The sequence below is a fragment of the Opisthorchis viverrini genome (genome assembly GCF_000715545.1).
Source record: "Opisthorchis viverrini unplaced genomic scaffold opera_v5_34, whole genome shotgun sequence".
NCBI lineage: Eukaryota > Metazoa > Platyhelminthes > Trematoda > Opisthorchiida > Opisthorchiidae > Opisthorchis > Opisthorchis viverrini.
This window is the reverse complement of record NW_008751690.1, coordinates 2272661-2298759: the sequence shown is the minus strand read 5'-3', so window position 1 is coordinate 2298759 and position 26099 is coordinate 2272661. Positions and strand designations below refer to the sequence as shown.

The window sequence follows — 26099 nt, the reverse complement described above, 5'->3', positions numbered from 1 at the left end:
ATATATATATATATATATGCAATAAGCAGAGTAGTGTCGAACCAGGCCCCGTCCATTCCTCCTTTGTCTTCTGTTCGGACGCCAGCTGAAAGCTTTGAATTTAAATCAATAATCCGCTCATTAGAGATTTCGTCCTGTTATTCAAGTTAAGTTAAAAGCTGAGGAGCACTTTACAGCTGTGCAGTCCTTTTCAGGAATTATCATTAGATCACATTATACAAATCCACACAGGATTCGAACTCTTCACCTCTCGGCTAGTACTTCAAGGTCAAATCGTTTGGCACGATTGCCTGACTGACAGTCAATAACAAGAGCAAGCAAGTATTGTTCTGTTGTGCTTCTCTGTGTTGTCTAGGTGTGAGTCAACCATATTGCATATTTGTCACTCTTATTCAAGCCGATTGGTTCAAAAGTGCCAATCGGAATCTACTGGAGTTTTGTGAGCTGCGCACTCGCAATGATTCCCTCCAACAAGGAATCTACTGTACACTATTTCTCGGAGTAGTCTGGCTTAACTTGCAGGATGCAAATCTTCACTGAAATTTAATTTCTTCATACTAAGAACATTAGTCATGCCATTTAGGTGTTGCTTCAAATTTTGCAACTAGGGATCGGTGGCTGTTTCAGCTCCATCTTCAAGAACTTTCATATGGACTAGCATTTGCAGAGTGTAAGTTCCAGTTATTACCGTACCTATTGGAAGTAACAGCAATACGTGATATGTTTCGTTGTGGCATGTCACTTCCTTCTCAATATGTAAAAATATCCAGCCGCTGTCTTTACTATGCAGTTTGATAAGCTTGCCAAATTCTGTTGCAAAGGCGTTGTCTCAATTTCCCTGCTATTACAAAGAGCTGGGTTTGCCAGCCAAATACACGGGGACTACAGAAAACCCAAAACATCGTTTGAGCCACGGGTTTTGCGTTCATTGTTGGTACAGTGATTGTCCTACTCCGTTTTACGCATGATGTGAATTTGGGGAAAACGGATACATACGTTTGCTTCCATTAATGAGGATCCGAGTGCAACTTATGCTTACTGTTAGCCTGATTGCTTCAGAGGTCTGTAGTGGTGTAATTCTTTTATATGTAGGATGGAATTTTCGTTTGTATTAGCTATGTTTGTGTGCCTAATAAAGAGCAGTATTGCTGGGTGGTTTGTACGTCCGGGTGAGATAGTTTCTGATCAACATACTAGTGAATAACCCCATATAATATTTCTTTTTCATTTTCACAGTATTTGTATTTTCTTCAACAAAGAGACTAGACATTCGCTTCCGACCTTGTCCCTGAGCTTTAGGAGACATATTTCCTTTGCGATTCGTTTCAACTTGTTTAAGTCCGTCAGATATTTATCATTTAAATATCGAAGTTTAATGCGTTACAAAACTAGTTCTGCTGGAGAACGTTCTAAAAAAAAACACATCCAGTCATTTTCATACGAAAAGTGAAAACCGAACAGTTGTTTATAAATAGACACACGTTTCTAAAAGTGCGCCCAAAGTACCGCTGGCGCCTACACGGGGTACCGAAATGACAGTGCAGGATACGACTGGCCAAATGAAATCACGCTTTAGGTTAGGTGACATACTGTGATTAATGGCTCTCGCTGCCAAAGTGCAAATAATTTTGCAACGCTTTGTTGCGCAACGGCAAACACGATCAGTGTATTCCTTTTGCAGTAAACCCTAATGGGTTTTGGTCGTGCTGGGTAAACTAGCCTCAAATTTGTCCTGAAATTAGCGCGGATCTATAAGCCGAAAAGGTTTTATTCAGTGTACCGAGTACTGATCACTTACTAAATCCTAATGAGTTCGCTGACAGTAATTTTAAGTGATATTACCTTAGTCTCCCCATAACACTTTTTGGAAGAATATCAACTTGTTTTTCACCGCCACTTTCAAAATGGTTATCCTCCTGAGCTAAAAAACTGTCCTGTGAGACTGTACTTCCCTAACAACCGGAGAACTCGAAATCTCTTTGTCGAAAATTTCTAAATGGCAAACACATTCCAGTCATTATTGATTTCACCACCAACTTTGGAGATGGTAGACAGATAATCAGTGACCTGGATACACCAATGATTTCGAAAAGAGAAGGTCAAACCGATTGAAGTCGCTAGTAGCGAGAAGCAGAAACAATGTAGAATGTTTATGACATTTGTATTGAGCCAAAATGTAACCCAAATAACAAAGAGAGTCCGGTTTCAAAATTATCTAAAATTTATACCAGTTGATCCTAGAAGGTGTGCATTTTTAACCACTGTCTCTATATCATTTCCGGTTGTTTCTATCTTATTTCACAATCTGTTCGAAACATACTTTGGCCACCTTTTGAATATGATACTACTTGTTTATTTTTGAGAGATTACCTCATAGGGACTATCTCTGGTGATTACTGCGGAACAGTGGATTTAGTTTCTGGCTGGACCATCTCCAACCTCCAAAAGAGTGCAATAGTTGTGCAAGCATCGAGAGATCACAACAAAACTGCATCTGACAATGGGCTTGAGATAAAATCAAGGTTAATGTGATAGTTTTCGGTGAAAATTACACCACAAGAAGGCAAAATATATGTGTGTTGCACAATAAGCGTTTACTAGATTTTTTTCCGAGTTACTTTCAAATTATTGAAAAATCGTGTAGGTAAACATTTATCTAGAAGCTTAACCTTCCATTTTCAAAACCTTTCCGGGAAAAAAGGGTGCAAGACATAGTATTCAAGCTATAGCTGTCGATAGAAGAGTTAATCCACTCGATGGTAAAGTTCATCACCGACAACAACGTCATGTGGGCTTTTATTTATCGTCAGGAATATTGAAGGTTTAGCATCGGTTTCTGAATATCAACACCGAAGCGTAACTTGAAGATATTTTCACCGCGTAGTTTCTGAAGCCTTGGCCTCTCTAGTGACTCTTGTTATTTGACACACCTACACCTTGAGATATATTCTGCACAGCCAGTTGAAAACTTGACTGTATGAGGCTTCACAATTGTTTGTTCTTTATCCATAACCCTAAGAAGTGAATTTCAGAATGTGGTCTGGAAAAATTCTGTCCTTTTGGGGCTTTGGACTTTTAGATACATTCGCTTAGCTAGTAAAGTGGCTTCCTGCTTTACTAACACAGTTAGCTTGAGTGGGCCATTCGACTTCGTATGTTGGGTCTGTAAAGTGCCTCTCCGGTAAACGCGATTAACCAGACACGCATAAAATATCACCCAGTGCGGAGAATTTCGTTGTTGCCGCTCAATTATCCGTGGTTTTCTATCCGGATATTTTGATTCCTCTGTTTTATGAAGACATCTCATATCTCTCTCTCAAACTAAAACTGAAGCTTGATATTTCGAATCATAGCATAAATCCCCTTTTTGTACATCATTTATCAAAACCTTGCGCAAACTTTTTCCCCATAAGAGCTGAAGTCTCTGCACTCGGCGGTCAGTTATCTGGTTCTGATTTCTCCACTTGTCGTTTTTTGTTTATATCAAAACTACTGCTCTAATCTCCACAGTCAAGTACGGAAAATGTTCCCGAATCGTCTTTAGTTGACAGTCGTTGAACCGACAAACTGGAGCGTGCGGAATACTTATGTAACAATGCACAGTAATCTAGCAAAAAAATAAACCAACAAGAATGTTGCAAATATTCCCGAGTTTTTACGGCCGGTCGCTATGTTGAAACAGTCCAAGTCAGAACGGGGGGTTATCCATTTCACATTGTGCCCAGATGCTTTTGATGTACGAGTTGGTGCCGTACGTCAGACAGCTACAGCAACAAGCGATGTCAAGTCTCCAGGTTCAGACTGTGTTCTACACCGGAAGTCGCCCATAAAACTGGTAACGATTAACTTGGCGGTAATTCACGATTGTACGGGAGATGTCAATGCCGTTCCTATGAAAGACAACCGTTCGGTTTCGACCATTAACAGAAGAAAAGCTTACATTATACTATTATTGGGCCAAGTTGGACGCTGCGATATGCCAGTTCCTTTCAGTCACATAGTTGTGAACATCAAGGATGACAGTTTTTGGGATAAAACGATCAATTTTGGTCACCATTTTGGAGTGTTTCGATAAAATTATCTAGCTATGCAAATTCCAGTCTTTCCATTACTCACTCCAGCACACCTGTTCGAATTTGCAGGTTAACTGTTGTGCCTACGATAGAAAGCCATAATAGTGATTCCAAGGCAAAATACTGGGTACCCACATGCTTGTGGTTGTATTAAGAATTTTACAGGTCTTATGATACCTCATCGCTGAAAACTATTCACGCATGACAGTTATGTCCCAGGCCCCACTATTAGGTGTTATGTCAGTAATCCCCAAAAACCATTCATTTGAATACTCGAGTATTACGACTTCATTTTAGGTCCACCCTTCCAATGTCATGTGTGTTTTATTGAGACTGAAGATTTTTGGGAAAGAATCCTGTTCAAAAATAAGAAGACTAGTGGCCCGGAAGTTGTCCGGTGAAGTCGTACTTTCATTTTCTTATTACAATGGCACAACAAAAGCATTTTTGAACCCTGATGGAACCCTATCATTGTACCAGATTATGTGAGCGGTCGACAGAATGCATTCTGCAAAGTACTTATACAGGTCTACTGCAAAGAAGTCTTCAGCTGAATTGACACTCCGCACGTTCGCATGCTCTGTCTAGTACGGTCCAAAGGCAGTTGCAGGTATCATTCAAGCAGTCTATCAGTTGTAATTTAGTAAATGCTTACTGGTCAGCTTAACTGCTTGCGTCATTTGCCCAATGCTTCTACATGCAACGTCTTATGTTTTAGTTTTCTGCCATCATCTTGGAGCATTTTAGCCGATTTGATAGTAAACACTTGTAAAATTTACAGTGATGTCTTTAGGCTGATCTACACACCTTGGTTCTACCACCTTTCTTCCTTGAGATAGTTGAGGTTATGAGTCAGCTTACTTCGAGCATTCTTTTTTCTCTGCTGTTTCTTGAACTGTTTGTGCGATGGGACGAATAATTCCACCGATGCTTCGTTCTTTGTGTTACCAACCGTCTGGTATACTGTTTGTTGTCCATCAAACAGTCAGAGAGTTCAGGAGTGGTCACCGAAATATTGTTTTGTGCGGAAAATGTCCAGTTCAGTGGGCAAAGTCAGTCTCAAATTCATTCGCCCAAACAATGTTTACTATTCCTCGGAAATAATATTAACGATTCTGTTTGAAACATTCCTAAAGTGGCAAGTGGAGCTAATTTATCCATGTCAGATGTCGAAACCGGACGTAATGTTTCACTTCGGTAGAGTGGTCCAGCGGATTAGCCAGAAGTATGACACATGCGCAAAGTAATTTAGTTTCCCAGGTGGTGGGGCAGCACCGTCATATGTGTGTTTTTCGTCCAACAGCAAGATAAGTACAACCAAGAACCATGTGTTGACCATCTGTCCGAAAATACACTGGCGAAAAGGGGTTGATACCATTTGGGTCGGAGTTGAATGTTTGATGTAGAAACTAGCTGAAATCTCCTAAACGGGTGCAGTTTCAAAGGGTCATTCAAAAACAGCATGAATACAATTCAGCAAATACTGTTACCCGAAATTCTAAAGGATAAATAAATCTATTATTTCCCACTGTCTGGGTGCTTGGGGTAAAATTATGTGAGTTTTGACAACGTGGGTTAAAGCCAATTATGATAGTATTTCTTAAAACGAATCCCGAGCTACCGTCAATGGGACGTTTGAGCGGTCGGACCGAGCACAGTGTCTGATGTAAGAGGGAGCTTTTTTTAGGAAGGTGCTTTTAATCCTTTTCACTGTGTGACAGCTCACAAACCGAATGCAGTGAATGCAATGTGGATTTAACTGAGGCCTCTTTAGCCAGGTCTTTGGAAAGCGTAATTTTCAGTTTGGCTGAAATCCACCATACTTTCCTTTGCGCAGATGGAGCGGAAAAAAGTAGTGCACTATATTCATTTTATTCAAATATATGTCCGTTTACTTGAGTCAGCGTAACCCAGATTTTGAGGAGGAAGTGTTAGGCTGTTTACTCGTTATTTTTGGGAAAATGTGTACACTGCGAGTATCACAGAGAGCCAGAGAGCCTCGCCCGAGAAAACTTCTGGTTAGCAACACATCACGGTACCGTTTGATTCTGATTAGTCAGCTGAATTTAGTGGGTTAAAACGGGATACGGAACCAATATTCTTCAATCTCGAGATTTGTTTGATGTTCTCTAGCCCTTCGAATGATGTCAGTCCGTGCGAATTGACAGAGCCACGCTTTATCTCGGATGGTTAGCTCGCATCCTTCAGTATTTGATCCGATCTTATCTGCTTATTGTGGAGCTGCTGCATCAGTGTATTTCAACGTCTAGATTGTGCAGTGCTTGTGCTAACTGCGATCAGTGACTAACTATCTTGTAATCAAATGGTTGTTTGGGACCGGTAGCATCCTGAAAAGCGAGGCGAGGTATAACTATTTTTATGTCATAAGTTTATCTTAGTTTGCTACAAAGCAAAAGACAAAGTGGCTTTCAAATGGGAATGCAGATCATTGCAATCTCAAAGAGCGCTTCAATCAAATCCATCACGGACTGATCTTAAAATCGCACTAATGGCATACTGTTGGTATTGTTGCACGCAAGCTAGTTTGAAGTTTTCATACTTGGAGTGCACCTATACAGTACCAACTACACGTTAATTAGTTACTGAGATCAACGTGGCCAAACCCCATGGGACCACGATCTACGTGATATGATCGTACCAAACGTTGTCATGACTGAAACAATTTAATGAAGGCTGGTGAATGTAGTAGATCCCCTTAGAATGATAAGTGTTGGCCGGTTTTCATCCAATTATTAAGATAAGCCTGTCGTTTTAGCGGCAGGAAGTGAGGTTCATTAGATGGATGTCTTCTCTGAATATGCTAATTGGCAGCCCGCTTGAACCAAATGAGAGTGAAATGTTAGATAGAAAGCTATATACAGCCTGAGCAAGAGCAAATATGGACTGCAAAGACATAAACAACAGTAAAAAAACGGAAAGAGTAAAAAAAAACGGAAAGAATGTGACCGACTGATTAGGAATGATACTTGTTTTAGGTATCGTCAGTGATGTACGAAGCTGCGAAAACCCAGTTCCTTGGACCGTGTCCAATAATTTGAGGTTGTACCACTGTCAGAATTTGGTCATTAGCTTGGTATATCCTTTGATCAATCCCTGCTTCTGTCCCTAAAAATAAACGAGGCAAATGGAGATTAAGTTTATGAATACAAGAACAAACCAGAGGTAGTCCCATCAAATGAAAAAAACTAATGGGAATAGTGATACCCGGCGATCAGAAAATTCCACTTTGGACAGTTCAGGCAACTTGGCTCTGTTCAGTGGTTTCAGAGAGAGATGAACATCATTTTCGAAAGTAAACGACGGTGAACAGCTGCCTTAGTCTAATTACTCATAGAAGATGATGGATTCACAGTATCCCAACTTTTCTTCCTCACAACCTAGCAAACGAAAATGCAGGTATCGTTTTAGAAGGCTTGATAAACAGTCGGTAGTTTTCAAATAGGCCGATATTCCTCTGTGAAACTTTTTATTATGAAATTCATGATTAAATTGTTTGAAGTGTATTCTGGACTGCAACCTTTTCGAAGACCTATAGTGAGTTAATGCAAGACGAGTTTGTCCAGCCGACATTATGTAAAAGCAAAATCCCTTTCGAAAGAAAAACAATCAGGAAGACAAGCACATCCAACCGGTGCATCTAGAAACTTGAGAACAAATTCTGAAGAGCTAATCCTGTGCGCTTGTTTACCCTTCTTTGTTGAATGTAGTAGCTTTAAATGCATAGAAACGTAAGGCAAAAGTGCAAATAAGCGAACAGAATGCTGTTTAAGTTACGTAGGGATCCAGTTTTAGAAGATACAGTCAATCAGCAAAAAACATCAACGGAATGGTGAGGAAAGACCTGAGCAGGTGGTGGTGATAGACTGCTGTTGTAGAGGTGAAGTCGATGGAGTAACCGCAAAAAATTGTGGTCTTTGTAACAAATTTTTGCTGTTACGAAATCCTAACATAAACAAGTGTTCAAAATGTTTCCCTTTCTGTGGTATTGACGAGCACTTTGTCGCTGATACTGGAAAGTTACCTTCTCTGATCTTGCACTGAAATAAACAATAAACAAATATTGTGCCAGCAAATAACTTGCAAAACAACTCCCATATTTACTCACCATGTTTACTCTTGTCGTAAACCTACCGGTGAACATTGTTTTTTTGTTATTGTTATAGATAACATTATTTAATAAAGTTGAATAGGAGAAAAAACCTCAATTCACAGTTCTCAATGCACTATGGATGAGACAACAGCAAAACTGCTCGAAGGAAACAGGTGCGATCAAAACGCTTGTGTATGCGCCAAAATGGGTCTCTGCAGTACCAAACAAAAATGACTTTATTTAACGTAGAATGCCTCACTAATTCACGTAATTACCTCAGATTACATGAGCTACTTCCACATGCCGACTATACCTGTTCAATTCAACCTACAGACTAGTGTTGGAACCAAAGAAAGTCGTGTTAATTTTGCAAGGATCGTCGGATTGTCCACGAATTATTGCCTGGGAAAAGAAAGAAATTATATGAAGATGTTATGCTTGCTACAATTGGCGGAGCATTACAAATTTATTCTCTTTGGTTAGTTGACATCACAACTCCATAATCCTTTAGTAAGGCGATTGGCTGAATGGGTTGGCTGTGTTGAATCGCTTTGTTGTTTGAAAGATTGGACAGGTGGCTTTAGTATATACATAAGGGATGTAATGTACTGTTAAGACTGCTGAGTGAGTTGGAAAATTTCAGTTTCGTGTTTTATCGGTAAAATGTACATTGCTCCCGTGGTGTTTGCAATATTTAGGGTAAGAATAAGGTTGCTGATTTTTATCTCTTCGCTGAGCTAAGCTGGACAGTTCGGTGGCGCCGTAGCCCACATAGGTCTGCATGATAATGTACTGCATATCATTCAAACCATCATGATGTCACTCTAAGAGATGACGAGCTGTCTTTAATTAAATCGTCCAAATTTGTAAAAAGAGTAACATTCATCTACACAACTTAGGCTCCCAACATTCTCATCAATGGTAAACAGCATGTGGTTTACCTCGTACAGCAATGGCGTGGTGGATATCGAAGCCAAATATGGCCATATAATTTTGTGTCAAATGTTGGACAAATCATTGGTAATCCGGCACACAGTTCACGAAAGTGATTCAGGTTTCGTGCTGTAAGATCCCAGAGTAATCTAGCACAAAAACTATGCACCTTGGACTCTATCCACTGAGCACTACATCGTGGAGCGAAATGTCCCTTTTTAAAACAAAGTTCTGGAACACTCCATCCTGAAACGCTTTAAGCTGGGATAATAGATTTTGGAGCATTGGATCACCTGAAATGCTCAATGGCACCTGTCTAAAACTCTTACCATTTATTGTGCGAATATTACGTTTGAAATATGAACAAGGTCAGCGGAATTTCCGGGTTACCGGTTACCATATTCCACTTTGCTAGCTGGGAACACTATAGACGTTTTGAATGGTAAGGTAGTGTTTGCATAAAACTGAATTGGGTCTGTTCCATGTAGAAGAAATAGGAAAAATTCTTTCCGACTATCTGAGAAACAGTTGAGGAAAGATTTGTGGACAACAAACAGTTCTTTGATATTTTCAAAATCAGTTTGTCTCTCTGCCCATGCACATCACCTATCGGTGGGAATAACCATCTTGAAGTTTCTAAAAAAACAGTAATTGAGTGTGTCTAGGGATTTGTTCACCACCGGCAGTAGCACGCACTAATCAATTGCGAGAATACAAGCTGGTGTGAGCTTAAGTCTTTCCGAGTATCAGTGATAACATTGTATGCATCAGGGTTGTATTCGTAGCGGGAAATGAGCTTATGGGCACCACACGTGATTATCCTATTCTCCCTCAAATGTAATGACGTTAGACATTTGCTTATTATTTTACTCCCCAATCTTGTAGTAAATTCATTGTGCTACATTAGCCAAAACAGTGCGCTTGTTTTGCACACCGTCTTACACAAATATACCAAGAAGTACAAAGTGGCCTGTAATGTAGTGACTCTGTGTGTACGAAATACCCTAGAGATGAATCAATTAACAAACTGTCGATATTGGGAGATACACTGCCACCTGTCATGCTCTGCTTAGATTGTTGTAGCCTTCATAGGTTTTTTGTTCGAGATTTTCAAAAGTTCCAGTATGTATCAAGTAATAACTTTCATTGAGCACACAATTTAAAACATGTTTCTGGTGCGGAAATTTTTACAGATTGATGACGGACTATATCTCTCAGCCACTGTATATACAGGACTCCCTTGTTGCTGATGATCCTAAGTCAGCCATGAGAAAAAACTTCGGAACTAGTTTGCCAATAAAACACTTTAACAGGTTTTTTATAAGAAAAGTGTGCTCAAAAACGTACCGCGCTTGTAAAGATACTATTGCAAAGGCTATACTGCTCGCATTACAAGCTGTCAGTCATCACATCGGTCAAGTTTTGCTTGTAGTACGATGTTCATGACTGGGAACAATTCAGCTTTGAAATAGCTTATGCTAGCGCGTTGGAAAAACGCTAAAACGGAGACTCTGTTATGAAGTCTTGCTCTGAGTTACTCATTATTGTTTGCTATTCTCTGGTAGGCAAGTAGGGAGGCATTAAAAAAGAAGCTCTTCAAATGGTCCAGAGGGGGATCCTTGATTCATGACTCTGAAGGATGCTCCATTGTATCTACTCCAAATTGGCATATGCATCTTGTTTACAAAATCTGAATATTCATCTCCTCCTTAAACGCGTATTCCTGAACTTATCTGGATAGCCATTGAATGTTGCTCAAACGCAAGCAAATGTGACTGAATCTACTCCAATTGGCATATGCATCTTGTTTACAAAATCTGAATATTCATCTCCTCCTTAAACGCGTATTCCTGAACTTATCTGGATAGCCATTGAATGTTGCTCAAACGCAAGCAAATGTGACTGAACAAATTCCGTAGTAGATCTCACTTTTCAAGAGACGTGAAGCGGATTAACGATAAAACATATTACCCACACGCCCCCATCAGTAGTATCCACCGTTACACTGGTATTGCACACAAAATCCCTTCCAGGACAACAAGACATTACACTGCAATAAAGGGTATGGCTAAACAATCGACCAATCATTATTCTTACTTATCGACTGACTGAAAGGCGAAGCATGTCCACTGTGTATACATCGGCCAGAAAAAGGGCTCAATATTCTTCCCTATTGGCAAACAGGTAAACCAACTATTGAGACTGCTTGATACGTTTAACCTTCCCAAACACGCTCCGCTGAGAGGAATATTATACTCCGGCTAAGTGAGGAATGTGCTTGCGGTTGCAACAATTCAGCAAACGTTCTGGATGTTATAAAATTTTATTTTTGGGGCCAGGTATTCCTTATTTTTTGGATTTGTTTCACCGTATGGCCTGCGGCAGGGACGTTATTGTCACATTGTCAGATTTCCGGACTAAAGCATATCTACTTTGATGATGACGCCATTATTATGGAATAAAGGACATTAAATTCTGGGCTTATTAATTTATTCAAAAATGTTAGTCTTTTGACAATTACAAATTTAGAGAATAGAAGACCCATGCTGCCAGAACATCGTATTGGCCGTATTTTTGCAGTGACATATAATAGAGCCGCCGATAATTGTTCATTTTACAGCCTTCATTTCCCCCGTCAAATAGACTTTAAATAGAGGAGAATGTCGGTAGCTCAGGTAGCGTAGATGGTCGTTGGCTTGTTCGCTGAGCTGGGCAATTTGGTTGCAAACGTTTCATCACCAATCGCGGTGACATTATCAGTGCGTAGTTGTGCGTAGCGGTGGGTTTGTGGTTGTTAAATGTTGCGGCTCGAAAAATTTAGCAAATGCAAAGTGAACAACAAAAGAGTAACAGCTCAGTAGTCCTTGTCAGCTTTCCAGTAAGACACCTCAATTTCATCAAACCCAAAGAAGAGGAAAGCTTCGACGTTTGGGAATGCAAAATTATTAGAAAATGTTCACCAGAAGAAAATCTAAAAGCTTGCCAAGATTTACGAGGTAATCCGTTGGAAAATACGGGATTTGAAGCATACCAATCAAGAAACAGAGAAACAGTCACCGGAAACCCGGGGAAGTCTTGCCGAAGTATATTGATATTATTACCTTCAATAGCTCAGGGCTCACCCTGAAAAGTGGGTGCTTGTTTGGAAGCACCTGTAAATATTTAGTACACCACTCAATTTGGCAACCTACGTTTTTACGGTAGGCAAATTAATCAGACCAAACATGTCACGTAAGGCATACAAATTATTGGAAGAAAAAGTGTTAAAGGATTATCCTTTATGGCTTGATAATGGAGAGACTTTTTGAGTTTGCGCTTATCCTGGACACGAAAAAACAATTTACCATTCTTGTAGGTCTGTGATCGCTATTGGGACGTTTGTTCCGGATTCAGGCCGCCATGGGAATGCCAATTTTAAACACGCACGGATAGTAAAACTCCGGTCGACAACAATGGAATGTATTCACGCAAATTTTCCCCAGTTGGTGCTGTGTGCATCGTGTTACGTCTTTATAAGTGTGCCTGAATGTACAAGGGGATGTAGTCAAACGATTCCACTCATTGGTAAATACGAATCTGTTCTCTCAGGATTTAATTCATTGAATGCACTTTTGCTAACCATCTTACAATTTTCTTTGGGCTTGTCCCGCTGCGACACATGATCCATTCTACCTGGTGTCATCAATCATTAGTCTTGATCGCATCCATTTGAATTTGCTACGAAGCCTGATGGTGAAACATACCGATACTTGCTAAGTCTCGGGTGAAAACTGCATTGTTTCTTGGACTTCCTTTTCACATTTTTGCGATACGATTTTGGCGCTTTCTTCCTGAACTAAATGACATCGGGTGTTTTTACAGCGCACGTCGGTTTCATGGAGAAAGAGCTGTGGAAATATCTACCAAGCCAACCAACGATAGTCACAAACCATCAAACTGAGACAAGTTTTGTCCACCACCACCGCACAGCTTGCTTTATGAAATGAGGCACACACCTGTATGTCTCAGATGAAAGAGACTACCAGTTGTGGGTGGCTGCGGCATTTATAGAATGCAGGCTCAAACCACTCTTTTAAACAATACTCGGTTGGGGTTCGCGGATTTTTCGCATACTCACGTGTTCAAATATGCACAGACAGGTTCACACAGCGTTCTCCCTCGTCGGCTTCTGACAGACGTCGTTTGTGAGGCTGAAAACCTATGTGCAACATTTTGTCTCTCATCTTGGTGACTAGAGAATATCCACTGAACAAGAGTGCACTTACGTATGCAAAACTAAAACACCGTGGTTTTCTCGCCAGGCAAGTTGGCACTTTTATCAAGGTCGATCCACGCGACCGACCAGGGGGTGTGGTAAAACCGTCGCACTGTAAATCATGAAAATTAGTCTAAGGCGCAACAGTATCTAACTGCGCTTTATTTCACATCAGACCTATTCAAACCCATCCGCTTGACGCTTGCCCAGAGATGATCAAGAACTGAATAACCATAAAGCCGTTCTCCACCGTCTATGTTTGGTACATTTGGTGCCTGACTAGATCCCCCGTTTAGTGTTCATCATAATATCCTTTTTGTAGGAAAGGAAGAAAAACAACTCCAGTGTTGTCAAAAACTTCGCTAATTTTATTTATTTAATAAATCTTATGGAAACGAGCATAGGGAGACTTATTGGATAATCTCCGATTCCTCAGCGCAACCTTTTATCCAAAGTATATCACTGATGTAAGACTAAGAAAAACATTGTAAATAACCGTTGGTGACTTCCCTAGGTTGGTTGAGCCACTGTACAGAAAACCAAATACAGTGTTTTCTTCTCTCAGTGATTTTGAATCAAACGCGAAATGCTTAATTGTGCTCTTATGGCATCGTTTTTTCAAGAGACAAAAGGTAAAATTTCAATGCCACATATTTTATTTAAAACCCCGTTTTAACAGCTACACAAATAGCAACTGGTCTGCATTCTTCCGATCCTGGTTAGGCCCAAGGGCTGTTTGTCTCTGTTCGGAAAAATGATCGGATTAAGGTAACATTGGATTTGTTCTGACTTTGCTTCTGGCACGGCTGTAAGACCTATACTTATATTTGCACTTTTGATTTTGTTCGGCTTGCAATGTTTGAGTAGTTCCTAATTTAGTCCTCTGACGATGCACAGTGTTAGGCGGTCTGTTATTAGACTGAAAACTAGTTCGATGAAAATGCCTACTTGCAGTTTCATTGCACCTCATTTATTTATGTTCCGAAACCTGTTCTTCTTTACGTCCTGATTGACTAAACTGTTGTTTTTAAAGATCATCGATGAACGAACTCCCCCTTTCTTTGTAAGATATTTGTACGTATTTGGATATCCATTTCGGTTTAATTTGTTTTGGAATGTTTTCAGCTGCATTCTCAGGATAACCATGAAGGAAACCCAAGGGTGGCAAACACGTTTTTATACCTTGGTTTGATTAACGAGTTTATTGCCTTAGGTGCCACAAATTATTTGCATTATGTTACGTTTCGTGAATAAAAACCCCTCAATAGTTTGCATGCACCCAAAATACCATCATGCGAGTTTTGAAAGAAATTTATTTTTGAAGCACTCTATTTTTAGATATTGAACGAATCAGTCACTCCCTGTTTTATTTCCGATTGGTGTCGGAGAAGCACAGGCTTATCAGCTATCAGACATTGGTGATCAAACGGAGCAATCGGGACACAGTACAAACAGTGTCGTTGGATTTTAGCAAAGACAATTAGTGTTGAAATAAACACTCAGTATCCTTGGGCAAGAAATGAATTTCCACCAAAAACACCACAAATATTTCCAAGATAATTTTGAATATTCGGTACTCGTGACTGTTGATTGCTGGATCTACAAGAAAAAAGTTAATTTAACTCATTTTATGATTAACGTTTGTGTCAAGAACGTTTCCCAGCTCTGTATGTTCTACTAACAATAAACCCTTAGAGGAACTGTGTTGACTATGCCGTTGAATAAAATTTTGTCCTATTTGAAAATATTATTTTGAAGAACGTCCTTTGTTTTTTAAAATATAGCTATTTTTATTGTATATGGCATTTGATTTGCACATAGGTGAGAAAACAAAGTTATAGTTTGATTACAAGTCAAACCATTTTTATTCATCTTCAGCTGAGGTGACTAAAATTTCGGTGGAGACTGAACTGTACTTTTGTTGTGCGAGAGATGTTTACGGTAGATGCCACTCGAATCCAAAGGATGGTGTTGTTTTATGTTAATCAAAACCAAATAAAGTAAACTGTTTTATTACCTACACTACTATATTAAGCGCCCGGCAACCTACTTCCCGTTCAAGTTTACACCACACCGTAGCTAAAAGATAGCTATTCATCATTGCATATTACGCATCACATTACATCCTCTGGACCAAGCAAGGAGTAATGTTTGCCTGGAAGCGGGCTGTTCAAGATGAACAGTTTCGGTTATCGTGGACAATTAGGCGCGACAAATGCGTTAGTGGCATATCCTACTAAATGTGTCTTGCAATCCATATTTTGCCTATATAAATGCAAGCACGGTTTGCATAGCTCCTCGCATCTGTACTTGTGACGTCTTTCGCTCGAGTATCAGAACAAAACCTACGTGCGTGTCCTTATTATGCAGTGGTCCGTCTAGAACCAGATTCCGCCATATCCTTAAATCACAATCGTTTTTTTAGACTGTCCAGTTCTGAATATTTTGTTTCTGCGACCATATAATGTCTGTTCTGTAATGCAGTCCTATTTTATGCCTTCCAAGTGGCCTAACCAGTGTAGCTAAGTGTGCTAAGATGCTTTCAATCCCTCAGGCTTTTGCCTTCTGAATAACTTAATAGTGCACATAATTCTGCGAAGTTATTTCAGACAAAACGGATAAAGGAGTAGAAAATGACGCCAGTACAATGTCCATGTCTCCTCGTCCGTACAAAGACGTAGACAGTACGATAACTCAGCACGTTTAAGGTCCACACGCAGCTGGTGATGCACCAAAGGCGCTTACGTAGTCTTCCAAAAGCGATGGTATACTTTATTGATCGCAGTTTCAAGTACTGCTTGGTCATTAGGTCGGGAATCTGATTGCTATCAGTGTACAAATAATCTGAGCAGGAAGTTCGTCCATTGTCATTCGCCCCCGAGGAGGAGGCTGATAGAGAACAAGGTTTTCACAGATATTTTTTGTGAGCCAAGGCGAGATGTCATGGACACAGCTGCTACCTCGGCGAGAGCCAAAATTCCGGTTTGGTGGCCACTTGGACGATAAAGAATGCCTAAGCTGTCTCTTGGATTCTCAGTAGTTTTCGCATATATTGTGATCATATACAAACGGAATAAACAAGGTGTTGGTTCGTGGTTGGGGAGTACCCTCATCCTTCAGTGCTGAAACACCTCTAGAAATGAGATTATCTACCAAACTGTTCAAAAGATGTGGAAGGGACCATAGCATAATTTCTTCCATTCAACTCTACCCATACCATAGGGTACTTGCGCTATATATGGATACTTGCACATCAACATGATATTCGTGTCCTAGGGAAAAATCGGGTGGATCAAACAGTTGCAGAATTTTTGGATAAAGTAGTTCTTGGGAAACAATGTGAGTTTCATGTAAATATAATTTACTAAACAAGACAAATACAACAGTAATGTTTTAAATTCGATCTCGAAAATAAAAGAAATCATTGCAATCGTCCTTGAGAAGACCGAATTCCAAAACAAATGGATATATGCGCATGGATGCTAGACTGTTTTACTGTCATCTAAGTTGGCATCACAGCCCACCCTACGTGTCTGGGTTGCCGCACCATCCATTCTACCCCACTGTATGGTGACACACCATGATTCGTTCCACGATATCCATTCCATTGCATTTTGCGCATATTTTATATATCCATTCTCACAACATCCGCCTTCGAATACTCCCGAGAGTGTCATTAGAAATGATATTAGAAAAAACTTTCTGTAACCACCACCCTACAGACCAAACAGTTTATCGTATTTTTCTCTGTAAACTCTAACGAATGATTCTTGTTATTGGATCATACTTTTTATACAGTGTGATCTCTAACCGTTTGCTTTTACCATTTGTATTGTTATCTGTGGATGATCAGTTTGACATTCTGATGTCTTCAGAGATGACGTGATCCAATTACTCTTCACCGGTCGGACCTGCTCAGATTCATACCTAGTTTCCAGCAAAATTGAGTACAAATTTTTTGCGTTATGAAGCTGCTGCGCTCAATTACTTTTGTCACAGTTCGTTGCGAAGGGCAATCCTGGAAGGGAGGCCAACCTGTCATATATGTACTTACAAATTGTAAAACAAGGTTCTTACTTTATTCTAGGGATTAGATTTAACCAAGAAAATAGGAGATATTCTCTTTATACTCAAAAATTAACAAAAGACTTTTGTGAAAGTGGCATTTCGAATGTGAAAAATCAGATTACGGTGGTGGCAATATTATGTATAGCCGCTGGTTTCTTATCATAGCCTTCCTGGACTGGGTTCTTCAGTCCAAATACTATCATACACACTGTGGGGTGAATTCAAAGTAATTGTAATGTGGCTTCCAATAATTTTATCTTCAAATTCGCTTGTAAACTGCTCAAGCTATCCAACCAAACAAAACGCGGCGCAGTCCATAGATTAGAACACTTCAACCAAAAAGATCACCATCCACTCTCACCACTCCACTATTCCACGGAAGACTGTCAAGTGGTAAATTTTGATGTGCTCAGTAACATCAATCACTGAAATTGACTTTCAGCCCAAAAAATAGAGAACGAAAAACAATTGAAAGCGCTAAATTCGATCACAAAATCAAGACGCCTATTATTATCAAGATAAATTACGTAACGTTTCGTTTTCTTTAAACAGAAGATTGAGGAACGGATACATTTTTGTGCTCGCCAAACAAAGCTGCCTCAGGTCCGTATTCCACTAAATTTATTGCAGATGGACTGCGTGCGACAACAGCTGATTCAGACCTTATGTGACTGGTGAACAAAACTACTGATAACACAAAGGGCAAGTGACTAACCATACAAAATGGATCAAAAGTGGTGTTATTACACTGGTTCATTCGCAAACAGGATCGCTGTAATCATACAGACACAACTTACTGTATCGAATTTAGATACTTCGTCATCTGATGTTCTGTGCACTCTCTTCTTCCAACAATGCTCATTTGGAGCTGTACGTCTTGGGACCCCGTCATCTGCTCTCTTTGGAGCATATCCTAGTACGCACATGCAAGCACACTATCTCATTCATTTGGTGTTTCCTAACAATAAAATAGCCAGCAGTAGGACGACCGATGAGATTTTGTGGGTAGTTTTCACAACGGCCGACACCCAACGAATAGTTTCCTAAAAAATTTGGGCGTCCTATCCTAGGAGTCATTCCAAAGATTGCTTGTAAGACATTTGACTACCCATCAAGACCTGAAGGGAGCAACAAGCGGAGGAAACGCTTTTGCAGATCTCCAGATAATCCAGTTAACTTTGGTGTATCTAGATGGGGGTTTGAGAGAAAATCTCGATTTTCATGAACCTCTATGCGTACACTGGGATTCCTCACCAGCTTCACAAGCAGTGACTTCCAAATCTGACTAAAACAAGAGCTTGATTTATCTGATTCATCTGACCAAATCGCACCTCGGGAGGTCACACTTATAAACTACTGTTTTGTTATGAACTACGAACACGAATGGAGTCGCTGTATCCAAGCTCATGTATCATGTACTTGGTTTCACCCTTTATTCCACGTATGCCAAACTTCAGAAAGATGTACAAACCTTGCAGCTAAAACAAAAAGAATTAATGAGGAAGCTAATGAAACACGTGTGACCGATGTCAAAGATGGTGTTCAAATATCGGACGAGGAGGAACGAATGTCTTCTAGTGATTACATGCTGTAACACATATATGCATATATATACATTGCCTGCAGATATCACTTAGTGCTGACTATTTCACACATTGCAAAAGCCATTTGAATAAACTACCTCAGCTAGCTATCAGCAGTTCATTTTCAAAACTGAACGAGAAGTGTTCAAAGTATATCTGTACCGGAAAATGCCCTGACGACGGTTGATACCACTTAAATCCCTTTTCGATCCAACGGAATTTCCTCATTGGTATAGGAAACTAACTTAAGGGTGAGAGATACTTTTCAAAGCGAGAACGTTGATTCTGTAATCATAGGTGATGAAACGAAGAATAATATGTTTTTGAATAAAATGATTGGGTTTCGACCATTCTAAATCAACCTTTGCCCCGAAAAAGTGACTGCTAATCGTTAGAAAATAAACAAGCGTAAAAGACGTTTCACGAGAGACTCAACTGAATTTCTCGTTTACGATGTTCTACAAATGAATGTGCTGCACACAGGCCGTCTAATGAGTTAGTTGGCACGATATTCGAGTTATCGCAGTATATTTTCATAAAGGAAACTACTCACAAGGTTGCTGAAAGCTCTTCTCGAAAACCGTGTAATTTTGGTTTAAGTAGAACATAAGGTTGACGGAAACTCGGGGACTGTACCTACCTTATGAGCCTCAAAAAGGGCGAAACCGATCGTGCGCTGCCGAAGAGTTTTCAGCAACCATGTGAGTAGTTACCTTTATGGAAAAAGCGTAAAATGCCTTTTAAAAACTGTTTACTCCGATCTATGACTTACTGACATTATTTCTCATTCATGTTGATCCCTCAGAAAGCAACTGAATAAGTTGCTTGCAGTCTTTGAAGGTCCTAATTCATTGAGGCTTGCTTCAGACGTAATGTAACGATGAAACTTTCAGCATATAGCTTCTGAGCACTATTGAGTTCAAACCATTGTTCATCACAACGAGTAGACAATTATTGTCCAGTCAGCTTGTGAGTTGCATCGAAATAAACGAGCGTCAAATTAGCACTCACTCAGGTAGGTGACAATGAGTCGTATTCGTATTCAGTCGTATTCAGTCATTAACAGGTTGTCTGGATCCCACCAAGTCCACAGTACCCAGAAATTAAAATCATTCATCCACTGTTTAAAGCCATTAACTTGCTCAAAAGCGCCCAGGTAGAGTGGTCTGTATGATGCACTTGTACAACACAAATGATGTGAGTCATCGCTTAATCTAACCATTTTCACGATTTCGAAACCTTGTTTTCGCTTGCACGTCTTTGCTTTACTTCGCTTGTTCATTTCAAGACTGGTTGTGGTCTAAACGGTTAGCAAGCCCATTATTTCACCTGATTATGTGTTCTAAATTCGCTTCTATTACGAATCTCCTATTATTCGCTGATAAGCTAAAAGTGGCACATTCAACTTGTCAGCTATAGTGATTTTTGTAGATGGTTCCTAAGAAGGGCGAAACTCAAGCCCAAGCACTCACCTTCTGTTACAGTCTAACCAGAATAATCATGCTGGGCCAAAATGAGGTCTGGTTGAATCACAGTAGTTCACAGTATTTCCTGTCCATTTTAGTATTCTTTTCGACTAAACCCCAGGCAGCCGGCGTCAGAAGGTTCTCTAAGAACCTTTCATCGTACATGTGCAGTACAAACTTTCTGTGATTATCCGGAATCCAGCATAAAAATCAATATTCCTGCGAGGCACCGAAGAGGAGGTTTGGTGTGGCGCTTTGATTCACATTCAGCTTAATGTGAGAATGATTATCCTGTCAATACCTGCAATTTGATGTTCAGGTAGAAAATAAGATTGATAGTTTACTTCAAGAAACGGCACTCCCTTTACCCGAAGTCGTGAATATTCGTTATCTGACTGAGCACCTTTTACGTACAGTGTGGTGTCATCTGCTGCACAGTTCTACTTGGTGTGGCTTCATGATAGAGATATTCGTACCAACCATAGTTTTGGTGTAATTCAGTATTACGTGCTCCTTCGGGATCATTCTGCAACTTTTTGCGTTTTGCCTTAATCATGTTTGGCCGGCGCATTATTTTCTGTTCAACGTTCTGCTATTTTGCCTCACATCCTTCTGATACCACCCTTCGAAACATAAAATTTGTCAGCTTTTTCGTGGACCAATTTGTTTGTGAAGGGGTTAGTTCAGAAACTTAGGTGAGAAGCCAAGTGAGTACAGTGCACGCGTTGCACCTAAACTAAATTTTTTGTGTGTTCTTGTTTTCGAACGCCAAAAATAAAAAAAAACATTGACTAAACAGCATATTCTGGGCGAGATCGATTGAGCAGTGGCACCTTAGAAATAACTAGGCTGATCGTTAGACATCACATATTGCATACATTTGTATACATAGGGGGGGTGAATGAAACGAAAATCAATGCACAACTTATCTTATTCAAAGTACGATACAATCACATTTGAAACAAAAGTTGCATACATCATACCGAATTTTAAAAACCACTTAGTAGATTGCTGCGTAGGTTGGGATTGCTAGGGTTTTTCGGAAACCTGTTTTACGGATTTAAAAAGACCTACATTTTGTTTGATTTTTGTTTGATTCTAATGTTCTAATCAGGCTAAAGTAGTAGGTAACTTGGACTTCAGGGGAAGCACTAGAATTGCTATGTACCTGGACGGTGAGATTGCTCAGTAAATTCCACTGCCATTTAGAGCAGAGCATGGACCAAGTTGACCAAGGGCGTGGTCGGTGATGGTTGATTCCACACTTTTACATGAAATTTCTCATGACAGTTGGCATCTGCACAACAGTTTCTAAAACTATCACTTCTACGTTCGGCATCGCCTATGGGATACCGGCTTTCTAAAGACTGGATAAACGTGAATGAGTTGTGGACAGACATCTTATTCTCTAATTTAATGATGAGCATTTAGTGGAATTGGAATTGTATTCCAAATTGCATATAACTAGACGCTCTCCTAACAGCGTTGGTCAGGTGACACATATCCTGTATGGAAGCCTAGCCACTTCCAAAAAAGTCCCGTTTATGTAGCCTTTTTTCGACAAATGACCGGAGAGTTGGACTGCTACGCAAAAGAAAATCCTGGGGCAAGCTCAAATAGTGAGTTTGTCTCGGCGGAATTTGTCCAGTTTCCCTGTGTTCTAGAATCGTGAGCGTCATGTGGAAGACAAACTTTATGTTCTTTCGTTTTCCCATTTCAACTCTAACACAACTAGGCTTTTATGAAAGCGTTGATGCAACGGCTCAATAGATGGAAATTCTGTTTCGTTACTCCCTTTCTGTAACACATGATGTTGGTACGGATGCTTGGGATTTGAAGAACATTATGTGGAGACGACTGTTCGGTTAGACTGCCGTAGCGTGTACTCTGAAAAATACGGACTAAATACCTAAAACTTATTTGATTCTGACAAAAACAGAAATGCAAATTTGTTGCCTATATTTTTATAGACATTTGAGTTGATGCTAGTGGGGCAGATTTTGAAGTTTTCTATGCAGGTTTCGTCAAGTGAATGAAAGCACTCTATGAGAAGCATTGTGCAACTGATGCATCTTCACTGAGAATCAACTTTTGTTTTCAAACTGTAGCCTTTTTTACGGATAGGAATCTCGAACGGGTTTAAACAACTTGTTTTCGCAAATTTCAGTGTGCTTTTCCCAACCTGTCACCACTGTGCTTCCAGTGTAAATTTGTTACTGTTGTTTGAAGTGGGCTCGCCAAGTGATAAACTATCACTGTACCAGGATGAAATTTGTGTGACGGTGCACGCAGTTGATAAACAGATACAACACTTCCAAACTTTTCCAAGTTAATTTTAACGGCACTTATCTACAAGAAATACACGTTAACCCAAAAGATGCGTGAAATACAATCGATTACATGTTGGAAATTGATTTTAGCAATCTTAAAAAGTTTTACGGTAGCCACGAGATAATTAGTTGAAAACGCATGACAGTTTGATCAAAATCCCTCGAAAGGTAACCCATGAGCACTCCCCAGTTTGCGCCCTGTGATCACATGATACGACTAATTATACAGTGAGCGAGAAGAATCCAACCAACTTCAAAGGTGTCAGTTAAGAGTTCGTTAACTTGTAAATATTTGCCGGTTAAAAAGGAGTTTACATAGATTTAAATCTGTCAGAACTGATACACTTTATTTCGAAAAGTGGCAGTCAAATGGAAAAAGTTCAGGTTTTAAAATTTAACCAGGCTAGTTCCACCGTTTGACGGATTAGGTAGAGGTCTAGTTTTAGGAGTTTTTGATTGCCAGTCCGTTTTTTATCATATTGTTGTTTTTGACTTGGTAAGTTGTTCAGAATCGATCAGGTGTAAGATTATTTTATTCATTGGGAATGGGCCAATAACGATGTGTTTATTGGTTGATTTTTCCGTGAAGCACTAAGCCTTGGTAAATTCCCACAATTTTTATTCTTCCATGAGAAACGTTTTTTTCGGATGTAATCCAATTTGAACGAATGTAGTTTGCCGTCTTTGGGAACTGAGACAACTGATATTGAGTCATGTATTCTGTTGACACGCTTGTCTCCATTCACCCTGGAAAAAACCCTGACAAAACCATTAGGAATTAATACAAGCAAGCGAGATCATACAATAAAAATGTCGGCCAAGACTAAGAACATATAGCTTCAGCAAACTAATGGGTTCATCTATTTTTGCTTTAATCAACAAACTTCTGGTCACTAAGTCTACTGTCTATGTCGAAAAAAACAAGACGTTGGCATTATCGGAGTCTTGAAGGCAAAATTGAATTATGTACGTGTTCCCATTGCAGTTATTTATGGAAAGCAAAAATTTCCGACGCATCAAGTAAAAATGTACCGGTGAACAACACGTTACATGACGAATCTTGTTCGGACGCTGGCAAACAGCCAGTGGCTTAAAATGGTACTATATGGAGAGATGTGATCTTCGGGAAGTACCAAAAGATCTTGATTTGCTTTATTCAGAACAGCGAATACGTACTAGCTATGACCAACGCACTTTAAAATGTTCGAAAATGCTAAGAAACGCAGTTTTAGTGAAATAAAAAGTCAATTTAGTTTTGCGGGATTCTCACCTGAAACCCAGCTAAATTTATCGTTTCTGAGTACAGCGTTACGTTCACCTGCAGCTTACGACAGTCCCAACTTTAAAATTGCTTTTATTCCAAACGTACATATATTTTTGTGTTTAAGGAGGAAGTGGATTTGGTGAGTAATTGATAACTAAACTTGCCCAATGAGCCATAATAAGGAAAGAACCGGTTGTTGACTGCCCGGAGCTTTCGTCATCTTTATTGTACAGGAATGTCTGGACGTACAAGTTTGTTTTTAACCACCTTTCTTGCACACTGCACAATTTTACATTTGTTTGAGTATTTTGATACATATATGTCGACTTATCTTGAGTTGCGTCCTGTACATGGTGGTCAAAGTAAACCCGTGTCAATAATGCAGCATTCTGATAGACGATATTGCGTCATTATCCGGAACAAAGCAAAAACCGCTCATCCTAATGTGCGTCATTCTAAAAGCCACTTCCACCACACACTGTTTGAAATTCAATTGACAAACGGTACGCCGTAATTATCGGAATGCATCAGGCCGTACTGTTGCATCCTGGGGTACAAAACGGAAGAAGCGCTATCTAGCCGTTGTTTGTAAGCAGAAAATTTCCCTTGAATTTTAGAACGCTTTAGGGAAAATGCTTATTTATTAACACCACTTGTCCCTTAAAAGCTTGCTTACAAACCATTTCATTTACGACTTCTATCCATCTATAACCCATGTGATGGATCCCTATTTTTCACATTGAATTCTTGCAAAATAAACGTGAGCTGGTTTTGCCTTGCCTTTTGTGCCTATTTTTGATTGCCTATTCAGGTTTTTTAAAAAGTGATATTCCAGGATTTTTAGCAATGTGGAATTCCCAGCAAAGGGTACAAAATTTTTTGTCTGGTAATGTGGTGATAGAAAAATTTTGTTCACGTTCCTAAACAGTTTTTTAAGAATTGCTGCAAGAAATTTGAAGTGGCCTCAAGACAAGCTCAACTGTACTCAAATGAGATAATAACATCAGGCATCTCTTGTAAAGTCAAGAGGTTTATTCGTTTGCTTACTTCTGCTGGCTACCGGATACGCTACTTAAAACAGGTTGGAAGTAGGCAAATCTGTTGGAAGAGAGATGCTACTTCCCTACAGATTCAGTACATAGAAATATGTTCACTTTTGTGGTGCGTTAAAGTCACTTATTAGCTTACTCTATGAATATCACGTAAATTTCACCTACGACCGAACAAATTTTAAAAGGCTATTGTGTGAGTTTCGTGCTTTCTTGGCGTAAAATAAAATAATGCCAGGAAATTCCTACGAAAGCTGCATTGTTACCTCAGCTTTGTAACCTTAACCGGGTTGCTACTGACCACTCTGGATGTAACTTTTCACATATCACAATCATGAAATCTGTTTGATGCCGACTAAATTTGGCCTCCGTTTATGGATCCAGTATCTCAACTCAACTCTTAACCTTTAGTCTCTAAATTTGCGAGTTATCCTGCTCTTGTTAGCTACGGCACTATATCGCCACGTTTGTTGTCGGCTTCCATATACCATCGCTCGTTTGAAAACTTGTGATTTCTTGCTCCTGTAACCATAAGGAGGATCCACGTAAAATTGTCGTGACATCCTGATCAAACTCTTAGCTGACAAGTTTTCTTTGATCCGCGAACAGCTTTTCAATGCGTGTTTCAAACGCTTAGTCCGCAAAACAGGAACTTTTGTTGTTTGTTGATGTTTCATAGTCCAATTCGTTAGGTAACGGATGAATTAGGGAAATGCAAATTCTTCAGTTAGAATGTGAATGAACTGTCAACTCCAGGTTAACAGCTCATAAATCACAAAAATTTATGAAGTCAATGTTCAACCGCTTTAAAATTTATCGTTTTCAGATGTCAAGATTTTATCGGATTAAATTTGGCGAATCGGTAAAATGGTGTGTATAGCACGAATAATATGTTAGGCGTTTCACTTTTTCAACTTACGTCACACGAGGCTAATGCGAACAGTTAGGCGCATTATATATATATATA

The 26099-nt window shown here is 39.7% G+C and overlaps 1 protein-coding gene across 1 annotated transcript in view; it reads right to left on the bottom strand.

The window, feature by feature from the left end:
* T265_02700 (hypothetical protein) overlaps window positions 1-26099 on the bottom strand; it is a gene marked incomplete at both ends in the record, with an annotated part of 72934 nt that overhangs the window by 24680 nt on the left and 22155 nt on the right. The window contains 2 exons of the mRNA XM_009167002.1: window positions 8520-8586; window positions 18820-18918. Coding sequence (XP_009165266.1) covers window positions 8520-8586; window positions 18820-18918 — 166 coding nt within the window. The remainder of the gene's footprint in view (window positions 1-8519; window positions 8587-18819; window positions 18919-26099) is intronic.